General features: G+C 44.7%; 1 protein-coding gene across 2 annotated transcripts in view; it reads left to right on the top strand.

The window, feature by feature from the left end:
- The window catches only part of GABRA6 (gamma-aminobutyric acid type A receptor subunit alpha6), a 42,788-nt gene extending 31,171 nt beyond the window's left edge, over positions 1-11,617 (top strand). For both annotated transcript variants that reach the window (XM_056516671.1, XM_056516670.1), the window contains one exon: positions 10,106-11,617. In XM_056516671.1, the coding sequence (XP_056372646.1) occupies positions 10,106-10,393 (288 nt within the window). In that variant the 3' untranslated portion in view covers positions 10,394-11,617. The remainder of the gene's footprint in view (positions 1-10,105) is intronic.
- Positions 11,618-13,051: the final 1,434 nt, after the last annotated feature.

Genomic DNA, 13,051 nt, shown 5'->3' with positions numbered 1-13,051 from the left:
GTTGAGACAGCTGTTGGCCTTGTTGCGCAATCTGTTGTGACTGCTGGGCGACCACCGTGGTGAGGTCAGCGACAACTGGCAGAGGAACTTCAGCGGGATCCATGGCCGGATCTACTGTCACGATGCCGGCTGGCAGGTAGTGGATCCTCTGTGCCAGAGAGGGATTGGCGTGGACCGTGCTAGTGGACCGGTTCTAAGCCACTACTGGTTTTCACCAGAGCCCGCCGCAAAGCGGGATGGTCTTGCTGCGGCGGTAGTGACCAGGTCGTATCCACTAGCAACGGCTCACCTCTCTGGCTGCTGAAGATAGGCGCGGTACAAGGGAGTAGACAGAAGCAAGGTCGGACGTAGCAGAAGGTCGGGGCAGGCAGCAAGGATCGTAGTCAGGGGCAACGGCAGAAGGTCTGGAAACACAGGCAAGGAACACACAAGGAACGCTTTCACTGGCACTAAGGCAACAAGATCCGGCGAGGGAGTGAAGGGGAAGTGAGGTGATATAGGGAAGTGCACAGGTGTAAACACTAATTGGAACCACTGCGCCAATCAGCGGCGCAGTGGCCCTTTAAATCGCAGAGACCCGGCGCGCGCGCGCCCTAGGGAGCGGGGCCGCGCGCGCCGGGACAGAACAGACGGAGAGCGAGTCAGGTAGGGGAGCCGGGGTGCGCATCGCGAGCGGGCGCTACCCGCATCGCGAATCGCATCCCGGCTGGCAGCGGAATCGCAGCGCCCCGGGTCAGAGGACGTGACCGGAGCGCTGCCGCGGGGAGAGTGAAGCGAGCGCTCCGGGGAGGAGCGGGGACCCGGAGCGCTCGGCGTAACATAAACAACCAGGAAATCCATTAAATGGTATTGTAGTTCCACAATTGAATGTGCCAATGATTGTCCCAATGGCTGTGCACAAATCTTTCACTTGTAAAACTGTCCACAAATCTCCCACTTTATACTCCGGCACCACTATGTAATCCAGAGATGGGATTAATCACAAAAATGTTAATGCTGATATTCCAAGCGGTGTGGCAAACTAGACTATGCATTCATTTACAAACAATGCAACAAAGGAGAAAAAATAGTAATCTTCAGCTCACCTCCCACTGGTCTTGCACGGATCCTCAGCCTGGCCTGTCTTAATACGCATAGCAAAGAAAGAGGAAAGTCGATCCAGCAATTCCACTAAAACATTGATTTATTGGTTATTCAGCAGCAAAAAATATCCCACATGGATAGAATTCACCACACACCACCTGGCCAGTGATTCACAGCAAAATGGACGCGTTTCGAGCGCATGCTCGCTCTTGATCACCATGGTGGTGTGACACAGTTCTTATGGTAAAGAAGACATGTCGCCCCATTAGACTAAACCTTTTCTTCTCCAGACCGAGGGAGTGCCCCCTCGTCCTTTGGGGGGGTTTAACCTGTTAAACCAGTTTTCCTCCATATTTTTTGTATGGGCCATTTATATACTTATATACGTTTATAATATCCCCCCTTAAATACCTCTTCTCAAATCTAAACAATTGTAACTCCTTTAATCGTTCCTCGTAGCTAAAATGTTCCATGCCCCATATTAGTTTAGTCGCACGTCTCTGCACCCTTTCCAGCTCCGCAGTGTCCCTTTTATGGACAGGCGACCAAAACTGAACATCATATTCCAGGTGAGGCCGTACCAATGCTTTATAAAGGGGGAGTATTATGTCCCTGTCCCTCGAGCCTATACCTCTTTTGATACATGACAATATCCTGCTGGCTTTGGAAGCAGCAGCCTGACATTGCATGCTATTCTGTAGTCTGTGATCTACAAGTACACCCTGATCCTTCTCTACCAGTGACTCTGCCAGTTTAATCCCCCCTAAGACATACGACGCAAGCATGTTATTTGTACCCAGATGCATAACTTTACATTTATTAAACCTCATTTGCCAAGTGGATGCCCAGACACTTAGTCTATCCAAGTCATCTTGTAAATTATGCACATCCTTTATAGACTGTACTGTGCTACAAAGCTTGGTGTCATCTGCAAAGATAGAAACAGAGCTGTTAATACCATCCTCTATATCATTGATAAATAAATTAAACAACAGCGGGCCCAGTACAGAACCTTGGGGTACACCACTAATAACCGTGGACCAATCAGAGTATGAATTATTGACCACCACTCTCTAGGTACGATCCATGAGCCAGTGTTCAATCCAATTACAAACTAAAGTTTCCAAGCCCAAAGACCTTAACTTACCTGTCAGATGACTATGAGGGACAGTATCAAATGCTTTAGTAAAATCCAGAAACACTATATCCACAGCCATTCCTCCTTAGGTTGGCAGTATATTTTTTCTGTCTGTACACAGTGCATAGTTACATAGTTACATAGTTAGTATGGTTGAAAAAAGACATACGTCCATCAAGTCCAACCAGGGGATTTAAGTCCAACCAGGGGATAGATCAAGGTAGTATAATTACATTTTCCTTTATGCACAAATAAGAACAATTATGGCAATATAATATATAATATTTATTGAGATTTATTTATTGAGATGTTTACGTCAAAAACGCTAAAACCTTTTTTTTCCTTTTAATTATACTCAGGGCCAGTTTTAGGCTTAGCGTGGCCCTGGGCAACATCAAAAGTGGGGACCCAAAAGTCGCAATAGTTCACTAACCAGATTTGCACATTTTTGGTCTCTTCAAATACCATAAAAAAATATCTAGCAATTGAAAAGTCCCATCAAAACACAAATGGTACCGATAAAAACTACAAATCAAAGCACAAAAAATTATCCTCATGCATCCCCATATACAGAAAAATAATAGAGCTATAGGGATCAGAATAGTACAATTTTATATTTTTGTGTAGTTCCCCCACATTAGGTTGGCAGTATAGTTCCCCCCACATTAGGTTGGCAGTATAGTTCCCCCCACATTAGGTTGGAAGTATAGTTCCCCCCACATTAGGTTGGCAGCATAGTTCCACCCCACATTAGGTTGGCAGTATAGGTCCCTCACATTAGGTTGTAATTCCCCCTACATTAAGTTGGCAGTATAGTTCCCTCACATTAGGTTGGCAGTAAAGTTCCCCCCATATTAGGTTGGCAGTATAGTTCCCCCCACAATAGGTTAGCAGTATAGGTCCCTCACATTAGGTTGGCAGTATAGTTTCCCCACTTTAGGTAGGCAGTATAGTTCCCCCAAATTAGGTAGGCAGTATAGTTCCCGCACATTAGGTTGTAGTTCCCCCACATTAGGTTGGCAGTACAGTTCCGCCACATTAGGTTGTAGTTCCCCCACATTAGTTTGGCAGTATAGTTCCCCCACATTAGGCTGTAGTTCCTCCACATTAGGCTGGTAGTATAGTTCCCCCACATTAGGTTGTAGTTCCCCCACATTAGGTTGGCAGTATAGTTCCCCTCAAATTAGGTTGGCAGCATTGTTTCCCCACATTAGGTAGGCAGTATAGTTCCCCCACATTAGGTTGTAGTTCCCCCATATTAGGCTGGCAGTATAGGTCCCCCCACATTAGGTTGGCAGTATAGTTCCTCCACATTAGGTTGTAGTTCCCCCACATTAGGTTGTACTTCCCCCACATTAGGTTGTAGTTTCCCCACATTAGGTTGGCAGTATAGTTCCCCCACATTAGGTTGGCATTATAGTTCCCCCACATTAGATTGTAGTTCCCCCACATTAGGTTGTACTTCCCCCACATTAGGTTGTAGTTTCCCCACATTAGGTTGGCAGTATAGTTCCCCCACATTAGGTTGGCATTATAGTTCCCCCACATTAGGTTGGCATTATAGTTCCCCCACATTAGGTTGTAGTTCCCCCACATTAGGTTTTACTTCCCCCACATTAGGTTGTACTTCCCCCACATTAGGTTGGCAGTATAGTTCACCCACATTAGGTTGGTGGTTGTAGTTCCCCCACATTATGTTGTAGTTCCCCCACATTAGGTTGGAAGTATAGTTCTCCCACATTAGGTTGGCAGTATAGTTCAATCACATTAGGTTAGCAGTATAATTCCCCCAAATTAGGTTGGCAGTATAGTTCCCCCCACATTAGGTTGGCAGTATAGTTCCCCCACATTAGGTTGACAGTATAGTTCCTGCCACATTAGGTTGTCGCTTCCCCATGTTTGGTTGGCAATATAGTTCCCCCACATTAGGTTGTAGTTTCCCCATATTTGATTGGCAGTATAGTTCCTCCACATTGGGTTGTAGTTTCCCTATATTTGTTTGGCAGTATAGTTCCCGACACATTAGGTTGTAGTCCCCCCCAAATTAGGTTGTAGTCCCCCCACATTAGGCTGGCATTAAATTTCCCCCCAGCATGAGGTTGTAGTTCCCCCATTAGGTAGGCAGTGCCCCCTAGAGACATACAGCCTTCAGCCATATACAGTGTATGGCCAGAGGCTGTGTGTCTGTGTATTGCCCTACTTCAGTGCTCTGACCACCGCTCCTTTTGTCAGGGGTCACAAACTAGGGAACGGAGGAGTGGTGGTCGGAGCACCAAGGCAAACGTGCAGCTTGTAACTTGCCATGCCGGCCACCATGTGTTCTCCTCCTCGATGCTCCGATACTCCGTTCTATGGGCGCACGCATGGGATGTCAGTGACGTCCCTGCTGACGCTACCTCCGGGTGGCCCCTGAGTTTTTAATGTTAACGCGGGCTGAAGAAAGGTAACCGGGACATCCTTGTGCCCTGAAAAGATCTTTCGGGACACAGGGATGTCCCGAATGTGACAGGGGGCCCCCTGCGGGCTGCTAAGTGGCAGATCGAGGGGGGGATAGGGGAGGATCCACCACTGATCAGCCCGTAGGGGGCCCTGGGCAATTGCCCGATTTGCCCCACCTTAATGCTGGCCCTGATTATACTTCTTCTCCTCACCATATTCTGAGAATCATAGCTTTTTTATTTTTTCATTCATTAAAGTGGTTAGCCACCATGAGGTGATTTTAGTACGTACCTGGCAGACAGTAATGGACATGTTTAGGAAGGATCTGCTCTTGTCTTGGGGCTAGATGGCTGTGTTGTTAGATTACCAAAACACTGTGGCTAGCTTTTTGTGAACTGGTATTTCCTGTTTGAATTTTCTTTTTTTGACTACAAATCCCACAATTCCATTTTCCTCCCTCCCACACATAAGCCACCCCACCCATTGAAACATAAATGAGCTGCATCCAAAGACCAGTGGTTTTTAATCAGGGTGCCTACAGCTGTTGCATTAGTTTTAGATTGATCTCTCTCCCACCAAGCGATCTCTCCACCCATTGAAGCACACAGGCACCCTGTCATTAGCTGACTAGTGAGTCAGGTCTCGGCTGAATTGCAACCTGGAAAAAATCTGAGACAACAGTCATTTTGTATGCTGGTAAAAATAAATATTGGAGTGAAAATCACAGCAGAATTGTGAGAAAACCGTCACACACAGGTACGGACACTATATTATGAGCAACACTAACTTTACAGCCCCTGTAGCATAGTCAAATAAAAAAAAAATTCTGGAATAACCCTTTTACCTGTGTGGGTTCTTGTTTTTTGAAGGGAGCAAGCTGTGTTTTTTTCATGAGTAATGCTCTGGGATAGATGTGACTTTTTGATAATTTTGAATAAAATCGGTTTGGGAAGACTAGGTGACCAAAAACACAATTTTTTTTTATGGTATTCATAATGGGGGATATGTAGCATAATGCTTAACCCCTTAAGGACCAGGCCATTTTACACCTCAGGACCAGAGCGTTTTTTGCACATCTGACCACCGTCACTTTAACCCCTTAAGGACGCAGGACGTAAATGTACGTCCTGGTGCGGTGGTACTTAACGCATCAGGACGTACATTTACGTCCTAAGCATAACCGCGGGCATCGGAGCGATGCCTGTGTCATGCGCGGCTGATCCCGGCTGCTGATCGCAGCCAGGGACCCGCCGGCAATGGCCGACGCCCGCGATCTCGCGGGCGTTCGCCATTAACCCCTCAGGTGCCGGGATCAATACAGATCCCGGCATCTGCGGCAGTGCGCGATTTGAATGAATGATCGGATCGCCCGCAGAGCTGCTGCGGGGATCCAATCATTCATAACGCCGCACGGAGGTCCCCTCTCCTTCCTCCGTCCGGCTCCCGGCGTCTCCTGCTCTGGTCTGTGATCGAGCAGACCAGAGCAGAAGATAGCCGATAACACTAATCTGTTCTATGTCCTATACATAGAACAGATCAGTATTAGCAATCATGGTATTGCTATGAATAGTCCCCTATGGACTAAACTCCCAGCATGCTTGGACAGTCAGTTGCTGTCCAGAAATGCTGTGAGTTTTTGTTTTGCAACAGCTGGAGGCTCCATCTTAGAAACACTGCCGTACAATACGTTTTTCATTTTTATTGGGGAGGGGGGTGGTGGGGGGGCAGTGTACGTGAGTATATGTAGTGTTTTACTCTTTATTTTATGTTAGTGTAGTGTAGTGTTTTTAGGTTACATTCACACTGACGGCAGATTACACTGAGTCTCCCGCTAGGAGTTTGAACTGCGGCGGAAAATTTGCCGCAGCTCAAATTTGAAGCGGGGAACTCACTGTAATCTGCCGCCAGCATGCACTGACAGACCATGCATGCTGGGAGTTGTAGTTTTGCAACAGCTGGAGGCACACTGGCTGGAAAACCTTGAGTTAGGTTCTGTGACCTAACTCAGTATTTTCCAACCAGTGTGCCTCCAGCTGTTGCAAAACTACATCTCCCAGCATGTACTGATTGCGGAAGGGCATGCTGGGAGATGTAGTTATGCAATGGCTGGAGGCACGCAAGCACAACTCCCAGCATGCCAAGACAGCCTTATGCTGAGATTTAGAGGGGTTCAGGTTGTAAATCACTGTCCAGTGGTCTCAAAACTGTGGCCCTCCAGATGTTGCAAAACTACAACTCGCAGCATGCCCAGACAGCAAACTGCTGTCTGCGCATGCTGAGAGTTGTAGTTTTGCAACATCTGGAGGGCTACAGTTGGAGACCACTTAGTGATCTACAACCTGAACCCCTCTAAATATTGCTAAACTACAAGTCCCAGCATGCCCACACAGCAAACAGCTGTCTGGGCATGCTGGGAGTTGTAGTTTCGCAACATCTGGAGGGCCACGGTTTAGAGACCACTGTAAACTGTGGCCCTCCAGATGTTGCTAGGCAACAACTCACCTAGCAGGACCCGGAAGTATTGCTGCCGCCGCACGTGGGGAAGGATCGCGAACGGGAGTCCGGGATCCAGGTAAGGGACCTTTGGCGCCGACCTTCCCTGGACGGTTCCCCCGTTTTTCCCGGACACCGATAGTTGGGCAAAGCGGGGGAACCGAACTTTAACCCCCCTCCCCCGGTCTGCTATCGGTCGGTTGCTCGGCCGACCAATAGCAGGGATAGGAGGGGTGGCACCCCTGCCACCAAACTACTATCCCTTCAGGGGGATCGAGGGTGTCTCGGAAACCCCCGATCCCTCTTATTTTCCGGGTCACCAGTGACCCGTATGACCCAGAATTGCGCAGATCGCAGGTCTGAATTGACCTGTAATTTGTGCGCATCGCGGTCATGGGGGGGTCTCAGGACCCCCCTCGGCGATGTGCCGGGATGCCTGCTGTTAGATTAAAGCAGTCATCCCGGCCCGATCACCGCTACCAGTGACGTGGCGCTCCCGGAACCCCGCGACGTACATGTACGTCGCCGCGCGCCAAGTGACACTTCGCGGCGCCGTACATGTACGTCGCTCGTCGTGAAGGGGTTAAAGGGGTACTCCGGTGGAAAACTTTTTTTTTTTTATCAACTGGTGCCAGAAAGTTAAACAGTTTTGTAAATTACTTCTATTAAAAAATCTTAATCCTTCCAGTACTTATTAGCTGCTGAATACTACAGAAGAAATTATTTTCTTTTTGGAACAGAGAGCTCTCTGCTGACATCACAAGCACAGCGCTCTCTGCTGACATCTCTGTCATATTAAGAACTGTCCAAAGCAGGAGAAAATCCCCATAGCAAACATATGCTGCTCTTTTCAGTTCCTAACATGGTCACAGATGTCAGGAGAGAGCACTGTGCTTGTGATTCAGTACTGGAAGGATTAAGATTTTTTAATAGCAGTAATTTACAAATCTGTTTAACTTTCTGGCACTAGTTGATTTAAAAAAAAAGTTTTCCACCGGCGTACCCCTTTAATAACAAGTGTTAGCCCACCCCTCAATTGGTTCCTTTTTCAGATTTTTGAGTATATCATCCCTCAACACAGTGCTAGCCTTTTTAATCTAGTGTATTTTCCTCACTGTGCCGTGGCATATCAGAGCGGAGTAGATTCTGTGATGTGATTGGCCAGAGGAGTAAGGGAAAGGAATCCTAGGTGTGAGTTCTGTTGGCAAACTGCCAAACTCTAGTCCTGCCTCCTTAAATGGAGAGAATGAGAAATTGCTGTTTACTGTGAATGCAACATTTATGTTTAACAATCTTTTTATTAATTTTCAAATATAGGCATGAAATACATGGAGAGTAATGGTTCAGGCTTCTTTATGAAGCTGAGTCCTCATACAAATAAATGCAGTTTCCATCTGTAAATGCGTCTCTAGTATTTAGTCATACAAACACATTGAATATAACACGATCTTAATGAAGGCAACATTTAAAGGTTCAATAACAGAAGTGGGAGAATTAAAATCCCCTTGTTGCCTTGTGAGGCATTCCATACAGCCCTGTATTACAGAAATATTATCTCTCCAAAAGTAATGGCAAAATTGTCATAATCTTTACATGTGTCAAAAGAATGTCCTTTTGGCAGAGATTTAACCAATTTATTTTGGGATATTATTGCCTCAACTGTATTAAACATTTTTCAGTACAACTATATGCAATGTAACAGTTTTTTTTAGCAGTGTACACAGTGCCAATTGCAGATCTACTCTAAGCCCTATTACCTATTGGTCACATATCCTGCAGACTTTAGTGCAGTTGAATATAATCACCAAATATGATGTGAAAATAGCCTAACTTGTGGAAACTGACTGTGGGTAACTTTTTAAAAACAAATTTAGGGCAGCCTCTAAATAAAATGTCACTTCTCTACGAAATGTTCTTAATTCCTTAGATTTTTTTGTATACAATAAAGAAATTGAAATAAATATTATGCATTATTTATTGCAGAGTTCTTGAAAAAGCTGTGCTGGTTTTATGCAGGTGTATTGTTGTGGGTGAAATCCACGGGCTAAAGCCACATGTAAATCAATGTATTAAAGGGTACCTCTCATCAAATAAACTTTTGATATATTTTAGATTAATGAATGTTGAATAACTTTCCAATAGCATGTTAATGGAAACTATGCTTCTTTCTATTGTATTTTTCCCGAACAGTCCTGTCAGCAAGCATTTCTGACTCATGCTGGAGTCCTAAACACTCGGAGCTGCCAGCCTGCTTTGTTCATAGCCAAACAGGCTGTGAACAAAGCAGGCTGGCAGGTCTGAGTGTTCTCCTTTGTGAACAAAGCAGACTGGCAGCTCGTAGTGTTTAGGACTCCAGCATGAGTCTGAAATGCTTGCTGCAAGGACTGGTAGGGAGACCCCTAGTGGTCATTTCTTCAAAGTGGAAATTTAAATGGAAAGAAGCATATTTTTTAATAACATGCAATTGTAAAGTTATTCTGCATACATTAATCTATAATATATCAAAAGTGTTTTTGATGAGAGGTACCCTTTAATACATAATTATAAAATTATGTTGAGTATTATGTTGTGGATTTTTGCTAAAAACAATAAAGAAAGCATAAAATGGGGACTTATTAAAGAGATTAGGATAGGCCATCAATAGCTAATCCAGAGCTGAAGTTGAGGCTGTACTGCAGTAACTTGGAACCGCCACAACACAATATACTGTTCTGAGGCTTCCTGCTCCCATACATTGTTTACTTTCGGGGCAGAGGATTTCCTGAACAGCTGATCGGTGGGAGTGCTGGTGTTAGCACCCTGCTGATCAGCTGTTGATGACCTATCCTGTTGATGTCCATCAATATTCTTTCCCTGGACAACCTCTTAATCTTGTGTGAATAGGCTATTCTTCTGGTTTACATTCATCTGGTATAATTGTGGTCTGTCTAATACTATGTGCTATATTTACAGCATTCTGATTCCAACTGCAACTTAAAGAAAAGAATGAACTCGATGGTCTCTCAAGAAAATGTGTCTCTAGAAGACAACTTACCTTCATTCAGTACATACGGTCAACAAATCATTGCTCAACCTGCAGACTTTTCACAGCTAGGAATGTCATCAAGTCCTCTAAGTGGTACTAGTAAAATAGATCAATATGCAAGAATACTATTTCCAATGGCATTTGCAGGATTTAATCTAGTATATTGGGTCGTTTATCTTTCTAAAGACACAATGGAGATGAATAGCAGTATGTGAACTTTTAAAGAACAAAAGAAATTAAAATAAGTGATTACAAAACACATTTAAATCTAAAAAATGTTTGGATACATTAAAAGTATGTCCTGATTTATGTGAAAAAATAAACATTTTTATGGGCCAGCGCCATGAACCATGTTCATTTGGTAACTTATCCTGATGATCCGCTCTTCCTGCTCTCAACACACTGCAGTCTTAGTTGTAAACCTGAGAAAGGAAGGTTTGTATTTCAATGTATTTTTTTTACACCTCACATTTTTGTTCATAATTTATTATTATTTCTTTACATCATTTTCATCTTATTATATCTTTTCAACTTTTCATGTTACAACACTTAAGAAATTACACTCTGCTACAATGTAAAGTAGTGAGTGCACAGCCTGCAAAACTGTTAATGTTGTGTCCTCTCAAAAAAACAACACACAGCCATTAAACAGACAGAGGTGTCAGCAGAGAGTAGAAGCAAATCCCTATAGCAAACTTCTCCTACTCTGGATAGTCCCAGACACGGAAAGAGGTGTTACAGAGAGCACTGTGGCTACACTGGAAGGAACTACACAACTTCCTCTGTAGTATACAGCAGCTGATAAACACTGGAAAGTTTAACATTTTAATATAGAAGTAATTAACAGATCTGGAACCAGTAGATTTGAAAAAAATAAATAAAAATTCAACAGGAGTACCCATTTAAGCTTCTTGGGGATGGAGTTCACCAGAGCTGCAAAGGTTGCCACTGGAGTCCTCTTCCTCTCCTCCATTGCGACATAATGTAGCTGGTGGATGTCAGACACTCCCCCATCTTCTGTTTTAGGATGCCTTACAGATGCTCAATAGGATTTAGTTCTAGAGACAAACTTGGCTAGTCCATGACCTTAACCTCAGCTTCTTTAGCAAGGGAGTGGTCACCTTGGAGATTTGTTTGGGGTCATTATCATGTTGGAATACTGCCCTGTGACCCAGTTTCAGAACGGACAGGATAACGCTCTGCTTTAGTATGTCACAGTACATGTTGGCATTTATGGATCCCTCAAATAACTGTAGCTTCTCAGTGCCAGCAGCCCCAGACCATGAAACCCCCTCCTCTATGTTTGACTGTAGACAATACACACTCATCTTTGTACTTCTCAGCTGGTTACCTTGATATCATCTGAACCAAATAGGCAGACAAAGGACATGAATTACTGCAACCATTTTTTGTGGTCCAATGATACCAAAATAAACTTGTCTTCAGCAAACAGTTTGAGAAACTTCCTTTCAGGATGACAGACATACAGTCTAATTTGATGCAGTGTAGACATGTGCAGAACCAAAAATTTTTTTTTCTCGTTTTGTTCGTTTTCGTTTTTAAAATGTTTTTGGTTCTGTGAATATTCGGAATTCTGTGCATTCATCATATTCGGTTTTCGGATGCATCCGCAAAATTTTTTTCGTTTGCAGATGCATTCGTTTAAAAAACGGATGCATTCGTTAAAAACAACGAATGCATTCGTTAATTCTGATTTTTGGTTCTGCACATGTCTAGTGATCCCTCAACATACAATGGTAATTCGTATGTTGAGGGATTCGTGCAATGTAAAAAAGTAAAGTCCTGCTCACCTGTCCCCGCTGCTCCCGATCTTGTCCCCGGGCCTCTGCTGGGCTCTCCTAGTCCTCTTCGGTACTCCGCTGGACTCTGCTGGGCTCTCCTGGTCTTCGCCGGTCCTCCGCTGTCTGCCACAAGGCCTTACTGGGCCTCCGTAGCGACGTCATCACGTCACTGCGCACTCCGTTCCTATTGGATGACGGGACGGCGTGCGCGACGGCATCATTACGACGTCAGAGGGAGACCCGTATGAAGGCCCCAGACCAGCCCAGGACCCACCGGAGGAAGGCCCGGAGAAGCGCGGAAAGGTGAGTGAACCTGCCCGGGCTGCTTCAACTGCTATCCGGCAGCAGCTTAAGCATTATGCACTGCCGGATAGCAGTTGATGCATGGCCCCGACATTCGGTATACTGGTAACGAATGCATTCGTTGTTCGTTAACATGCATATTCGTTATGCGTTAGTTAACGAATGCATTAGTTAACTGTATATTCGTATGCTTTTTCGGGATTTTGTGATTTTTTTTGTGCATTCTTTTCGTAACGAACATCAGAAAATGGGGAAAAATTTTCGTTCCATATTCGTTACGAAACGAATTGCACATGCAGTGTGCGGCCCATGATCTGAGAGGCTAATCCCCAGCCCCTTAAACCTCTGTGGCAATGCTGACAGCACTCATAAATCTATTTCTCAAAGACAAATTCTAGAAATCTCGGTGAGCATGTGCACTCAACTGCCACAAATTGTGCCCCTGATTATAATGCTGCCTCACACTGTGCCCCTGAGTATAAAAGTTCCACATGCTTGGCCCCCAAATATTATATTGCCACTTGCCCTGAAGAAAATTATACCTCTGTGTCCTTTAAAACAATAAATGATGTGTCCCCCCCCCCCATATGAACTCTCCAGCTGTTGCTAAACTAAAACTGCCATAATGTAGACAGAAGAGCATGATGAGAGCTGTAGTTTTGAAAGGTTGGGAAATTTCTGTTATACACATACTTCCAGGGCCGGACTAGGAGCAAAAATAGGCCCAGGCATATTAGACTATGCAGCCTTTTTTTTTTTTTATCGCAG

Source organism: Hyla sarda, chromosome 4 (assembly GCF_029499605.1).
Source record: "Hyla sarda isolate aHylSar1 chromosome 4, aHylSar1.hap1, whole genome shotgun sequence".
Lineage (NCBI taxonomy): Eukaryota > Metazoa > Chordata > Amphibia > Anura > Hylidae > Hyla > Hyla sarda.
This window is presented reverse-complemented; position numbering and strand designations above follow the sequence as displayed.